Source organism: Pongo pygmaeus, chromosome 15 (assembly GCF_028885625.2).
Source record: "Pongo pygmaeus isolate AG05252 chromosome 15, NHGRI_mPonPyg2-v2.0_pri, whole genome shotgun sequence".
NCBI lineage: Eukaryota > Metazoa > Chordata > Mammalia > Primates > Hominidae > Pongo > Pongo pygmaeus.
In genome coordinates this window covers 37,746,861-37,761,494 of record NC_072388.2, presented here as the reverse complement: position 1 = coordinate 37,761,494, position 14,634 = coordinate 37,746,861, and the positions used below count along the sequence as shown (strand labels likewise).

Below are 14,634 nucleotides of genomic sequence, written 5' to 3'. Positions count from 1 at the left end.
CTTAACATGACCTACAAATCTGATTTAGGGAAACACTACAGATACTGAGTCCAAAGTTCAAAATGATGACACATCATTCACTACAGTTATCCTGTAGTAAATCTCAATATTCTCCACAAAAAATAGTAAATACCTTACAAAAGAAGAGGCGGGAAAAAAAAGCAATAAAGAAACCGTGCAAGAAACTCAGTGAATAAGAAGATCAAAATTCTACAATTCACCATTAGATAATATCTTGGTTTTCTTTAAAATATAATCAATTTTGACTTTTAAAAGTGTATTAATTTGTTGCTTTGGGCCACTCATGTCTATTTACAAGAAAGAGAGCACATTTGTCATAACATAATTGAACACAAAAGACCCACATAAGTTTGAGTTTTGCACCTCAAAGTTATTCGTAAAAGGAAAAAAGTTAATTATAGAGCCATAGTTATAGAAAAACTAGCTGATTTTATTATTATCAATGCCAAACAAATCTTTAAATCAACTAAAATTTATTTAAGCATAAAGTTACTTTCACATTTGTCTACAACCACAGTAAATACAGTTCTCGGCATAAAGACACAGACTTCAGAATTTAAAGCCTCCCCACCTACAAGATTACATATATAAAACTCCCACTATTGTTTATATAATAGTGGATTAATCAAATTGAAATAGTTATACCATCTAAAATAAAATTGAAATAATTTACTCATAAGATTCATATTTAAATCATCTTTATTTACAAAATACTATCCTGAGAATTATAATTCCATTAAGCTTCAATTTGAGCAAAAGTGTAATCACTTAAGTAACAGCAGTTACTTAAACTGAAAATGAGATCAGTGAAAATTACTTTTGAAGAGAGCAAAAATATTGTCAGGTTTCTTGCTGTGGTTCTGGATGTTCAGTAGCAGGCTCATTTGAAGGTGGAATCAAACCTGAAGGGAACTCACTTCTACCTTCAGAATGTGGGAGTGGGGGGAAAAATCCAGGTCTTGGGGGAAGGTAAGGAGGAAAACCCCTCGGTGGATAGACATTTCTCACTGTTCAAAGAGATTGGTAAAAGACATTTTTTAACTTTAAGAACCTGTACTGTGCCCTAATAAATCATTAAGTTTATAACTTCCATTACCTATTCTTTTATTTGAAAATTGACACTAGATAATTACTTGATCTAACAAATTAATTTTTACATTGAGAAAAATGTACCTCTTCAAATACAGATGATTAAAGGAAATATCATTAATTTTTTATGTAATTTTTGTCCTATCTTAACACCTGTTTTTTAAAAAAGAGGAATTATTTCAAAATATATAAAACTTACTGTAAAAGTAACATTTTTTTCTTTCATTATCAAAGTCCTTCTCAAAAAACATTTTCATGTAATATAATTTTCAACAAACTTAAAATTCGTATCAGTGATTCCCAATTCTAATTTGATATTATACTAAAACATTTCCAGTAATATCAAAGGCCACCTTAAAATTCCCCCAAACAAAATTCATTTTAATTCACCTTTAACTTTAAAAAGAGAAGAGAAACAAGGGAAGGAAAGACCATGTGAGACATTCATAGGCAAAGCCTAGTATTTGGTAACCACATATTTATTCTGCAGAACCCTATAGTTCAAAACAGTAAAGTATGAATATAAAAGCAACATATTATTCCCTTTTTCTTATGTGAAGCTTTAAAAGAATTCAATAAATCCAAAAATTAGGTCAAACATAACAAGTACATTGTAAGTTTTAAATAAGTAGGACTACATCAGAACTACTTATGAAAAAGACTTTAAAAAATATCTTAGCCAGTAATTTTAATGCTAGAATATAAGTTTTAATTATTTTCACTAACTGCCAGAATAACCAGTTGCTACCAAATAAGGTACAGATAATTTTAGTTTTATCATAAGACCTGCAAAAAGTCAATTATTTTCTTGACTACCAAAGTACAGAAATAATTCTATATTATTAAGATGAATCAAGCTGAAACCTCATTACAGTCCACTTATGGCTGGCCGCCTTCCCAATTCGGAAAAGTAATGGTACACTCACAGAATGCTAGAAAAATTTTTCCTCCAATGTGTTACTACATTAACAGATAGTAAAATTAAATCTCTGATTAATAAAACACATATTGAGCTTTAAAAAAAAAGTTTAAAAAAGCATACTTGCAAATGGAGCATGTGGTGGACCTGGGAAATCCCTTGGTGGAAAATAATCTCGAGAAGCTCCAAACACGGCTCCTGGAGGAGGTGGGGGGAAAGGAGGTCCTCTTCTCAAGAATGGGCCTCTTGTATCCACTGGAAACAATGGACCTCTGATTGGAGCAAGAGGTGGAGGAACAAAGCCAGGGCCAGTGGCTTCATTTTCAGCGGGGAGAGATGAATCAGGCACATTTAAATTCTACAACAAATTGACATATGGCAGTCACTAAAACAGCAAATTTGCAATCGTTTTCCTGAAAATCTCAGGCTCAGAAGAAATCATCTAGACAGAAAGCATTCCATGATAGTCTTAGAAAGCTCTAGAGAAAGATTCAAACAGCTTTCCACATTAATGTATCAGCTATCACATTTTAGTTATCATAAATATTTTATTAAGTCAACAGAAAACAGCTTTAATCAACAAAGTAATAGTCTGGCTAAAGATAAAACAGAAATATAACCCAAGAGCACTAAAATATATACTATTTTATCAAATATATACTGGAAAAAAAGAAAAAGCAAGATGTCTATGTTTATATTTTCCAAAAATCAATATCTTAATAAACAAAAATATACTTTAAAATATTCAAATAAAAATCCAAGCGGCGGGGGACTAAAATCTTGTTTAACTACTAAACTAACTCAAACTCCTAGTCTGCAAATTGTATTTTATCACCATAGGTTACCATCTACAAAAGAAACAGCTTTCATGCTAAGTAGAAAGTATATTAATCAAAAAGAGAAAATCAGCTTTATATCAAAACCTAGATTATAGCTATATTTCTATTCTAGTAAAGCATGAGATTAGAAGGCTCAGGCCAGGCACAGTGGCTCAGGGCCGGGCGCAGTAGCTCACACCTGTAATACCAGCACTTTGGGAGGCCAAGGCGAGCGGATCATCTGAGGTCAGGAGTTCAAGACCAGCCTCGCCAACACGGTGAAACTCCGTCTCTACTAAATATACAAAAATTAGCTGGGTGTGGTGGCACACGCCTGTAGTCCCAGCTACTCAGGAGGCTGAGGCAGGAGAATTGCTTGAACCCAGGTTGCAGTGAGCCGAGATAGCGCCACTGCACTCTAGCATGGGCAAAAATAGTGAAACTCCATTTCAAAAAAAAAAAAAGAAGGCTTCTGAATACATGGATACAATTCCACTCTTTCAATACTTACACCAAGATCATCTTTGGTATCATTTCTACTGGATTCCATTTCTGAAGGCATTGACCCATCTAGACATAAAAGTTAAACCATGAAAAGTACATGATTTATCACTTTATTCCTAGAGTATTTCCAGATCACAAAATTGGTATTTTCCCACTCCCCTTGTTGGCACATAAACCAGTTGGACACCAATATCCTATACTGAGGCCACAAGAACAGCTTGAGGTCCCTAGAAATTCTGGCAGACTCAGAGTTCTATGATGGCATGTGGCAGTGATTTCTCTGGCTAGTTCCTAAGCAATCCTGCTGGAGCAGCATGCTAAGAAGACATCTGGGAGGAAGCATCTCTCTCCTTCCTTCTTTTCCTCCTCCCTCCTTTTATGTTTCCCTCCTATCCTCTTCTCCTTCCTCCCCTTCTTCCTTCCGTCCTTATTCCTCCATTAAGTAAGAGAGACTAGCTACTGGAATTTAGCTACTGTTCCTAAATAAATGTTCCCAAACTTTGTTATCATCAAGAAATGCAATCCTCTCTGACAACTACCTCTCCTCTTGTAGCTTTCTCATTTATTCTCACTACATCTGTTCTTGGAAGTCACTGATGCTTCTGACCACTGAGTTTCCTCCCTCACTTCCTTCCCCAATTAACTAGACTCCAAAGTCCATGACTTCAGCCAGTTATAAATGTCCTTGTCTCACTGGTCATTTTTCACTTGTGCTTGACAACATTCAACTACACACAGTAGCACTTAAAAATTATTATGCCATATTAGGTATTGGTCAACCAGTATTAAAAAATGGACACATGTAAAAATTTTTAAATAGCATAGAAATGGATGTTTAATCACACATTACTTTCATTCCATTAAACCTGGTTTAATGGGGGGAAAACAATTTCTAAAGCCAAACAGAAAGAATTAATTATAATTCTGTAAGACCCTGGGACTGCTTTCTTTGCTTGTTATTTTTACAATCTGATTTTTGGCCAGACGCAGTGGCTCATGCCTATAATCCCAGCACTTTGGAAGGCCAAAGAGGGTGGATTACTTGAGGTCAGGAGTTCAAGACCAGCCTGGCCAACATGGTGAAACCCCATCTCTACTAAAAATACAAAAAATTAGCTGGGCATGGTGGTGGGTGCCTGTAGTCCCAGCTACTCAGGAGGCTGACGCAAGAGAATCTCTTGAACCCAGGAGGCGGAAGTTGTAGTGGAGCCGAGATGGAGCCACCGCACTCCAGCATGGGCGACAGAGACTCCGTCTCAAAAATAATAATTAAAAAAAATAAAATAAAATAAAATGCTGATTTTCCAGGCTGAGCAAGGTGTCTCACGCCTGTAATCCCAGCACTTTGGGAGACCAAGGCTGGTGGATTGCTTGAGCCCAGGAGTTCAAGACCAGCCTCAACAACATGTGGAAACCTCATCTTTACAAAAAATTAGCCATGTGTGGTGGTGCACACCTGTAGTCCCAGCTATACTATATAGTTTACTATGTCAGAAAATCAATATTATTTTTAAAATTATATATATAACATTATTTATTTTATATATACACATATATATATTTAATAATATATAAATATATGTCCTTTCCTGAGGAAACCTTTTACCAATACATTTAAATCTTGACTTTAAAAAAATTTTTTATTTTCTTAATGTTGTGTACTTCTGGTTGATATACTGCATACATCTATTTGCCAACTTTAATGGTTTGCTATGAGGTAGTTTAAGTAAAAGAGAGCCTGACAAACAGTAGATTGCTCAGTACATGTTAGTTATATCTAAGCATGAAATGTTTAAATAATATAACTGATTACAATATCAACAGAGCACGCATCTAAATTGTTTTCTGGTGGGTTTTTATGTATCCATTCACATTTGCCTGGCTTATTTCCCTGATTACTAAACAGGACACATCTAAGTGGACTAGAAAAATTAGAAAATTAGTCACAGAACAGAGTAAAATTTATCATCATAGGTATATGGAGTAAACCTATTTCCATGGTGCTCAAACCAACCCACCAACATATATTTGGATGCCATGTCTGTGTACAATATAACAAGAAACATAAAACCAGGACATTTTCAGGAAAGAGATTTTGGCCTTAGGAACTACTAGAGATAGCAATTATACTGGTCTTTATTCTAACTTCCAGTTCTTTAGTGTGCTACCAAAATTTTTAAAGAAGAAAAGCACAAAGTACTTCTTACCCATTTTATCCAAAGAAGGCATATTAAAACTTCTGAGTTCTGCTGGTCCAGACAGTCTACCAGAATTAGAACAAAATCTGTCTTGCCTTTGTGGAGGAAGGGCTGAATCAGGATATGATTGTCCTAGAAAATAAGTTTTTAAAATGTCTTCATTAATGTAAATATAAATCAAGTTTACTTAAGTTTAACATATTGAACTTAGACTTTTGACCTGTATTCTAACACTTAAACTCATCATCTTCTTGGTTGACAACAGTAGAAAATTTCAGAAGAATTGCATATTTTACTACAGGCAATAACTTTTATTGTAAACACAAGCATAATCTGCTACTTTGGATTTTGAAAGTTTCAATAACTATGTGTAAATCAGAATATGTGAAAACAGAATTTAGTTTTATATATATGTAAATTAACTTTCCATTTTAATAATGGATGGAAGTAAATACATCAATATATCAAAAAAGACTCAGGAAATAGCTACTAACATAAGGAAAAAGTAAAGAGAAAAAACATAAGCACAGCAAGAAATTTACCAGAACAGGTGATAATCTGTCATCAAAGCAGAACGAGTATCAGAGGTCATCATTGTCAAACTTTTAGTAATATTGACATTTTGGAATTTAGTATCTATTCCAAACCAAATGGAAAGAGACGGGTATGGTGGCTCACACTTGTAATCCCAGCACTTTGAGAGGCCGAAGCGGGTAGATCACCTAAGGTCGGGAGTTCAAGACCAGCCTGGCCAACATGATGAAACCCTGTCTCTACTAAAAATATAAAAATTAACCAGGCATGGTGGTGCACATCTGTAATCCCACCTACTTGGGAGGCTGAGGCAGGAGAATCACCTGAACCCGGTGGGGCAGAGGTTGCAGTGAGCCGAGATCATGCCACTGCACTCCAACCTGGGTGACAGAGCGAGACTCCATCTCAAAATAAATAAATAAATAAATAAATGAAAATAAATAAAAAGCAAACTAAATGGAAAGCTCTCTGTGACTCAACAGATGAGTACCACTGCTGAAACGAAGAACATCTGGAGAGACACAAATTTGGACACCAACTATCTCAAGTGCTTCTACAGCCACCCTCCTTTGTCCCCAGGGGTGACTTATGATGACAATATGGTATTAGGTTGGTGCAAAAGTAATTGCGGTTTAATAATTCCTAGGTCCTTGTGGAACTCATCACTCTTGAAAAAGTATAGGTAGTTTCTCATTCTTGAAAGGTGATGGCAGACTGCTAGATTAGGTATGCGTATGTCCAGCTCCAAAAATAAGGAGAACATCAAAGAAGGTGAATTGTGTAACTTTCCCCTATCCTATTACAGATATACATAAACAACCCCAAATTGCGTCTAATTGACTTTATAGAATCGGTGTTGGATATATCACTCCTCATCTGACTCTGCCACAGGGGACCTTACTGACACATCATCTCTCCTACACAAAACCAAAGAAACCACCTGGCATCAACCAGAGTCAATAAAGAGAATTATATTTAATGAGCTCCCAATGGTCGGGAGATGTGACTGAGGAGAGAAAGATCCAGATAGTTTGAAGGCTCATTTACACTCCCTTTCAAAATCCTAAGGAGGAGCTGTTTCAAAGGGTTTGAGTTAGCCTAATGAAAGAAAAGGTCAATACCAATCACTGAGATCTAAACTCAGTTTTCCCTTTCTACTTCAAACACAGGATTAATTAAATAGTGGAGCTGGACAAGGGGATGAAATAAGGAAACCTGAACACCAACTCTTTTTTAATCAGGTCTCAAGATACTACATCATTATTTTGCTTCTAAATTATACCCCCACACATCAACAACCTCAGAAATAAAAAATTTTGTTATAAATTTACTACTTTATAAACCACATGGCTATGTTGCCCTCCACTGGCAAAAGCAGTTCATTCCTTAAATCTTATCAAGGCCTACTATGTGTCAGGCACAAACAATACAATGTTGGTCTTGATAAACCCCATGTCCTTACAGTCTAATTCTGATAGAAATACATAAATACCATGTGATTAATATCTTAATAAAAGGAAATATACATAATATAAGAGGTAGCCTATCTATTTCTGATTGCAGGAATCAGAAATGGAGTCAGAGGCAGTAAAGCTTGCCCTGAAAGAAAAGTAAAGATGAACAAGTAATCAAGGGTATTCTGGTCAAATGCACATATACATATACACACATACACACACACATATACACACACCCTCATATGCACATATACACATACACATATACACATAATAAGATACAGCTATGTGGAAAGCATATGACCAATTAAAGACTGAACTGAACTACAGAAAGTAAGGACATGAAAGGTCCCTTTCTTTTTTGCTTTCAAACTCTTGTTTTCTATAATAGTATTCTACCCTTATAATAGAAGACATGATTACAAAGAAAGAATGAAAGAAAAAAAGATAAGAAAAAAATGAATAAGGAGTAGGAATAAGTGTACAGGGCATTCTGAAGCAGTTTTGCAAACTAAGAATTATACTGCAGAAACCAGCTACTCTCATATACTCCATTCACAGCTTCTGCTGAGGACGATGGGGAGATATCTATTAAAACCAAAAACAGGCCGGGCATGGTGGCTCACGCCTGTAATCCCAGCACTTTGGGAGGCCAAGGCAGGTAGACTGCTTGAGGCCAAGAGTTAGAGATCGGCCTGGCCAACATGGTGAAATCCCATCTCTACTAAAAACACAAAAAAATGAGCCAGGTATGGTGACACAGGCCTGTGATCCCAGCTACTTGGGAGGCTGAGACACAAGAATCGCTTGAACCCAGGAGGCGGAGGTTGCAGTGAGCCAAGATCACGCCACTGCACCCCAGCCTGGGCGACAAAGCAAGATCCTGTCCCAAAAAAATAAAAATTAAAAATAAGACCAAAAGTGTGCATACCCTATTACCTAGTAATTCCATTTCCTGGACTAATCGTGAAAGAACATATGTACAAAAAGGGTGCTAGCTGCAGCACCGTTAGCAATGGTGAGATATTGGAGACACTCTAAATGCTCACCAACAGGAACTGGATAAACATATTGTGGTTTCTTATACACTGAAATACCATACCACAACTAAGGTGATAAACTCTATATACTAACATGGAAAGAATTCAAGGAGGTAAGGCTGATAAGGAAAGTTGATAAAACAGAACTTTTTTAAAAATCATTATTAGAACTGAAAAGTTTACACACACTAAACTCATGAATAGCTGCTTCTAGGAAACGAAGGTAATATGCCCAAGAAAGGAAATGTAATAGTAGTTCATTTATATAGTGTGCTTTTTCTTTTTATGTTTTATTTACACATTTACACACATAAACACATATATATCTGAAGCAAATATTAATATGTAAATTATCAAGGGTGATATCCATGATCGTGCTATAATATCTCAATTTGTTTCAACCATTGTGGAAGTCAGTGTGGTGATTCCTCAGGGATCTAGAACTAGAAATACCATTTGACCCAGCCATCCCATTACTAGGTATATACCCAAAGGATTATAAATCATGCTGCTATAAAGACACATGCACACGTATGTTTATTGCGGCACTATTCACAATAGCAAAGACTTGGAACCAACCCAAATGTCCATCAATGATAGACTGGATTAAGAAAATGTGACACATATACACCATGGAATACTATGCAGCCATAAAAAACGATGAGTTCATGTCCTTTGTAGGGACATGGATGAAGCTGGAAACCATCATTCTCAGCCAACTACCGCAAGGACAAAAAAGCAAACACTGCATGTTCTCACTCATAGGTGGGAATTAAACAATGAGAACACATGGACACAGGAAGGGGAATATCACACACCGGGGACTGTTGTGGGGTGGGGGGGAGGGAGGAAGGATAGCATTAGGAGATATACCTAATGCTAAATGACTAGTTAATGGGTGCAGCACACCAACATGGCACATGTATACATATGTAACAAACCTGCACGTTGTGCACATGTACCCTAAAACTTAAAGTATAATAATAATAAAATTTAAAAAAAAAATCTCAATTTGTGTTGTTCACCAAGTTACCCAACCTTTCTGTGGTTCTGTTTCTTCATCTGTAAAATGGGAATAACAGAATAACACTATTAAGAGTGTTAGAATTATTAATAAAAGGCATTTAGTCTGACGCAAATACATTCTATATACAGCTTTATCAATATCTGATGATAAATTAAGCTTATTGTTATGATTATAAACTATATTAAAAATATAGTATTGACTGCTCTTCATTCAAATTTATGACCACAAATTTCAAACTGATGCTCAACAATGCCCTATAATCATACTACATTTTACTAATGTGTGAGTTCTTCCACTCTCCTAAATAGCTACTGCATACCTTTTTTTCTCTTCAGATCTGACAGTCCTCTCCTCTAGCACCTGCTTCAGCTGATGATCTTGCCACATCAGGAAAACTGAAACAGTTGGACACCTCCACTTACCCTCCACCCAATCGCTACATCTGTACTCACTTGCTCTGTCTTCCTTCTTTTTAGAATGGATAAAGTGATCCAGCTACCACAATTTCTGCAATTACACTCTGGATAGCACCTTTTGTGCTTAATATTCCAGGGTTTCACTTTTATAACCAGACCTTCTCCAAACATTAATTTCCTCTTCTAGCCTGAATTATTCCCATCAGCAAATAAATATGTTATATTATCCATCTTTTATTTATTTATTTATTTATTTTTGAGAGGCAGTCTCACTCTGTTGCCCAGGCTGGAGTGCAATGGTGTGGTCTCGGCTCACTGTAACCTCTGCCTCCCAGGTTTAACCAATTCTCCTGCCTCAGCCACCCGAGTAGCTGGGACTACAGGCGCGTGCCACCACACCCGGCTAATTTTTGTATTTTTAGTAGAGACGGAGTTTCACCATGTTGGCCAGGCTGGTCTTGAACTTCTGACCTCAGGTGATCTGCCCGCCTCAGCCTCCCAAACTGCTGGGATTACAAGCATAAGCCACCATGCCCAGCCAATATTATCCATCTTTAAAAACCAAAACGCCTCTCCCTCCAGCTACCATCTCTTTTTCATTCAAAGCGAAATTTTTCAAAAAGTTGTCTACATTTGTCCCTGGATCTTAATCTCTCCTCAATCTAGTCTCTTCAGGAAGACTGACAAATTAAACACAGATTTTTAAAGTTTATAAAAACACATACAGTGGCAATTTATCAACTGAATAGTCATTAGAATTTATAAAGGATCATTATATAAGACATAAGTGATTAAGATATATATATTCCTAAAAAAGTAGTAGCCTAAAATTTAGGAACAACTTTAAGTAAATATCATCCTCTGAGAAGATAAAAGCATATAATACCACGACTTTAGAACACCTTATTAAGTTTGTGAAGACCACAAGTTTTCATCAAAGAGATCAAAATGAGCCTTAAGACAAACTATAATTCTACCAAATGAGTCTTGTCTGAAAAAACTGTTCAGAATGTAGGACAATGGTCAGCATAAATGTCTATGAATCAGAGCCAGTGAAGTAAAAATCTATGCCTATGCATTCAAAGCTATCCAAGGTATTTTGATCTGCTTAGCACACTTTTGTTTCCCAAGGAAAGAGTCAAAACTGTTCTCATCAATTTAGCTGTACATCATATGTCTCTTACTTGTTCAGCTCTTTAAGAAAAAGAGTTTTTAAACATGCCAGGCTAGCGACCACACTTAATTCATGATTACACCACCAAGGTATAGTTGCTTAGTCTCTTTGCTATGCTTACATAAAATACACTATCCAAATCAGTAAAAGATAAGCACCAACAAAAATAAGGAGAAACCACATACACACTCCTTGTTCTTTTAAACAATGAAAACTAGGAATACTAAAGCTCAAAAAGGTACGGAGGAGGGCGTGGTGGCTCACGTCTGTAATCCCAGCACTTTGGGAGGCCAAGGTGGGAGGATTGCTTGAGCCAAGGATTTCGAAACCTGCCTGGGCAACATAGTGAGGCCCTGTCTCTACAGAAAATTTAAAAATTAGGCATTAGTGGTGCATGCCTATAGTCCCAGCTACTTGGGAGGCTAAAGCAGGAAGATCACTTGAGCCCAGGAGGTCGAGGCTATAGTAAGCTGTGTTCATGCCACTGCACTCCAGCCTGGATGACAGAGTGAGATTCTGTCTCAAAACAAAACAAAATAATAAAGAAAATAAAATAAATTTTAACTGACAATTAAAATTCAACAAAATTAAAAATTCTGTTTCTCAAGTTGTACTAGACACATTTTAGGTATTTACTAGCCACATGTGCCTAGTGGCTACTGTACTGGACAGTATAGATATAAAACGTTTCTATTATTACAGAAAGTTCTATTGGACAGAGCTGTTGTAGAAAAAGATCTGTTTCAGTATTACATTCATTTCATTATATTAACTCATCATTGAAATACATAACTACACCTTTTTAATAATTTATTCTTTTTTTATCCCAACATCTTGAATAAGATGTTCAGTAGAAATTCTTGTAAAAATGAAACAAACTATAGCACATAGATCCTAAAAATACATTTAGAACGAAAAATATAGTTAACATTTTAACTCCTTCTCCTTGGGAAAGCTACTAACCCACTGTATCTCTCTATCTAAATATATGCCAACAATTTTCAAACTATATATCCCAACCTGAGCTACAGTAGAAGTAGTTATCAATCAGCACCATAAGACAGGGAAATAAATAAATAAATGTATGTAGTCATCTACAGCAGGGGTCCCTAACCCCTGGGCTGCGGGCCAGTACCTTTCTGTGGGCTGTTAGGAATTGTTTGCACAGCAGGAGGTGAGGAAGGCAAGCGAGCATTACCACCTAAGCTCCACCTCCTGTCAGCTGAGGCATTCTATTCTCATAGGAGCGCAAACTCTACTGTGAACTGCACATGTGAGGGATCTAGCTTGTGCATTCCTCATGAGAATCTAATGCCTGATGATCTGAAGTGAACACTTTCATCCCGAAACCATCCCCCTCCCTGCAACCTCCGTGGAAAAACTGGGCTCCATGAAACCAGTCCCTGGTGCCAAAAAGGTTAGGGACTGCTGATCTACAGGATAGTGACATTATCTACTTAATAAATTATGATACCTCACCTTCATTTCTAAAAGTGAAGACAAAACAAGCCAACACATACAACTTGAAAGTTTTTATGAGAATCACCTTTGTTACAGTTAACCCTGGCAAAAGAATCATGTGAACAATTTAAACTACTTTCTTACCAAGTCTCTTTGATCTATAATATTCTCATTCTACATATGAAAACACGTTTGTGTTTTTTTCTTCACAACTGAAGCGCTGAGCAAGGTAAGTCACATTGATACATTTTTGTTGCAGCTTAGTATTTATAAAGAATTTATAATGAACTGGTTATTCCCAGGACATATTTCTGTTAAAATTTTAATTGTGATTACTATATGATATGTGAATATTATCAACTCACTTATATTATTCAAGAACATTTTTTCTGCTAAAATTATAAATAAGATTTCTAATTAAACTTATGAAAAACCAAACTGAAAACTATCCCTTTATCTGAGTGTTAGTTATATCACTGTGCTCAAATTGTGAAAAAAAATCACATAATATGCTTAATACTTGTACTTTCCTGCATGTGTATGATATACAATAAGATTTTTACTTTTTTATTTTAAAATAGATTCACAGAAAGATGCAAAAATACTACAGAGAGGTCCTGCACACCCTTTACTCAATGTTTACGTCTTTCATAACTATAATGTATTGTAACAGCCAGAAAACTGACATTGGTACAACTCATGTGTATAGTTCTGTGACATTTTACAGCATATGTAGATTTATGTAATCACTACCACTCTCAAGATACAGAATTATTGTACCACCAAAAACATCTCCCTCGTGCCACCCCTTTATAGTCATACCCACTCCCCTCCCCACCACTATCTCAAACTCTTGCATCCACCAATCTGTTTTCCGTTTCTATACTGTCATTTCAAGAATGTTATATATGGCCGGGCACAGTAGCTGACGCCTGTAATCCCAGCACTTTGGGAGGCCGAGGTGGGTGGATCACTTGAGGTCAGAAGTTCAAGACCAGACTGGCTAAAATGGCGAAACCCTGTCTCTACTAAAAATTTAAAAATTAGCCTAGCCGGGCACAGTGGCGTGTGCCTGAAGTCCCAGCTACTCAGGAGGCTGAGGCAGGAGGACAGTTTGAACCCAGGAGGCAGAGGTTGCAGTGAGCCAAGATTACACCACAGCACTCCAGCCTGGGTGACAGAGTGAGACTCCATCTCAAAAAAAAAAAAGAATGTTATATACATGGTATAACACAGTATGTAAACTTTTGAGATTGGTTTTCTTCACTCAACCATTGAGATACACCCAAATTGTTGCATGTATCAATAGTTTATTATTTACAGTTTGATTCCATTGTGATAAAAGAAATACTGTATATTATTTCACTTCTTTTAAATGTGTTGAGGTTTGTTTTATGGCCCAGGATACAATCTGTCTTGTAAAATGTTCCACTGCTACTTGAAAAGCATGTGTATTTTGCTGCTGTTGGGTAACTTGTTCTATAAATGTCAATTAGGTCTTGTTGGTTGAGGGCACTGTTCAATTCTTCTATATACTTGCTGAATTTTCTCTTCAGTTGTTCCATCAATTGCCGAGAGAGGGGTGTTGAAGTCTCCAATTATAACTGGATTTGTCTTTGTTCCTCTCAGTGCTATCACTTTTTGTTTCCCATACTTTGTAGCTGCTGTTGGCATACACACATTTAACATTTGCTATATCTTCTTGACCTCATTTTCTTTTGATTAATGTTTGCATGGTGTATCTTTTCTATCCTTTTACTTTCCACCTACTTATACTATTATATTCGAATGAGTTTCTTATAGACTGTATATGGTTATGTCACTATATAACATAAAAGGTCCAAAGAAATGAAACAAGTTTTTAAAATCACACTAAAAGCCAGGCACAATGGCTCGTGCCTGTAATCCCCCGCTATTCAGGAGGCTGAGGAGGGAAGACCACTTGAGGCCAAGAGTTTGAGACTAGCCTGGGTAAC

General features: G+C 36.4%; 1 protein-coding gene across 23 annotated transcripts in view; it reads right to left on the bottom strand.

The window, feature by feature from the left end:
* Positions 1–477: 477 nt before the first annotated feature.
* Positions 478–14,634, bottom strand: part of MIA2 (MIA SH3 domain ER export factor 2) — a 118,263-nt gene continuing 104,106 nt past the window's right edge. For all 23 annotated transcript variants that reach the window (XM_063651573.1, XM_054449494.2, XM_054449496.2 and 20 more), the window contains 4 exons: positions 5,559–5,681; positions 3,359–3,417; positions 2,153–2,387; positions 478–1,028 (listed from right to left, as the gene is read on the bottom strand). In XM_063651573.1, coding sequence (XP_063507643.1) covers positions 862–1,028; positions 2,153–2,387; positions 3,359–3,417; positions 5,559–5,681 — 584 coding nt within the window. In that variant the 3' untranslated portion in view covers positions 478–861. The remainder of the gene's footprint in view (positions 1,029–2,152; positions 2,388–3,358; positions 3,418–5,558; positions 5,682–14,634) is intronic.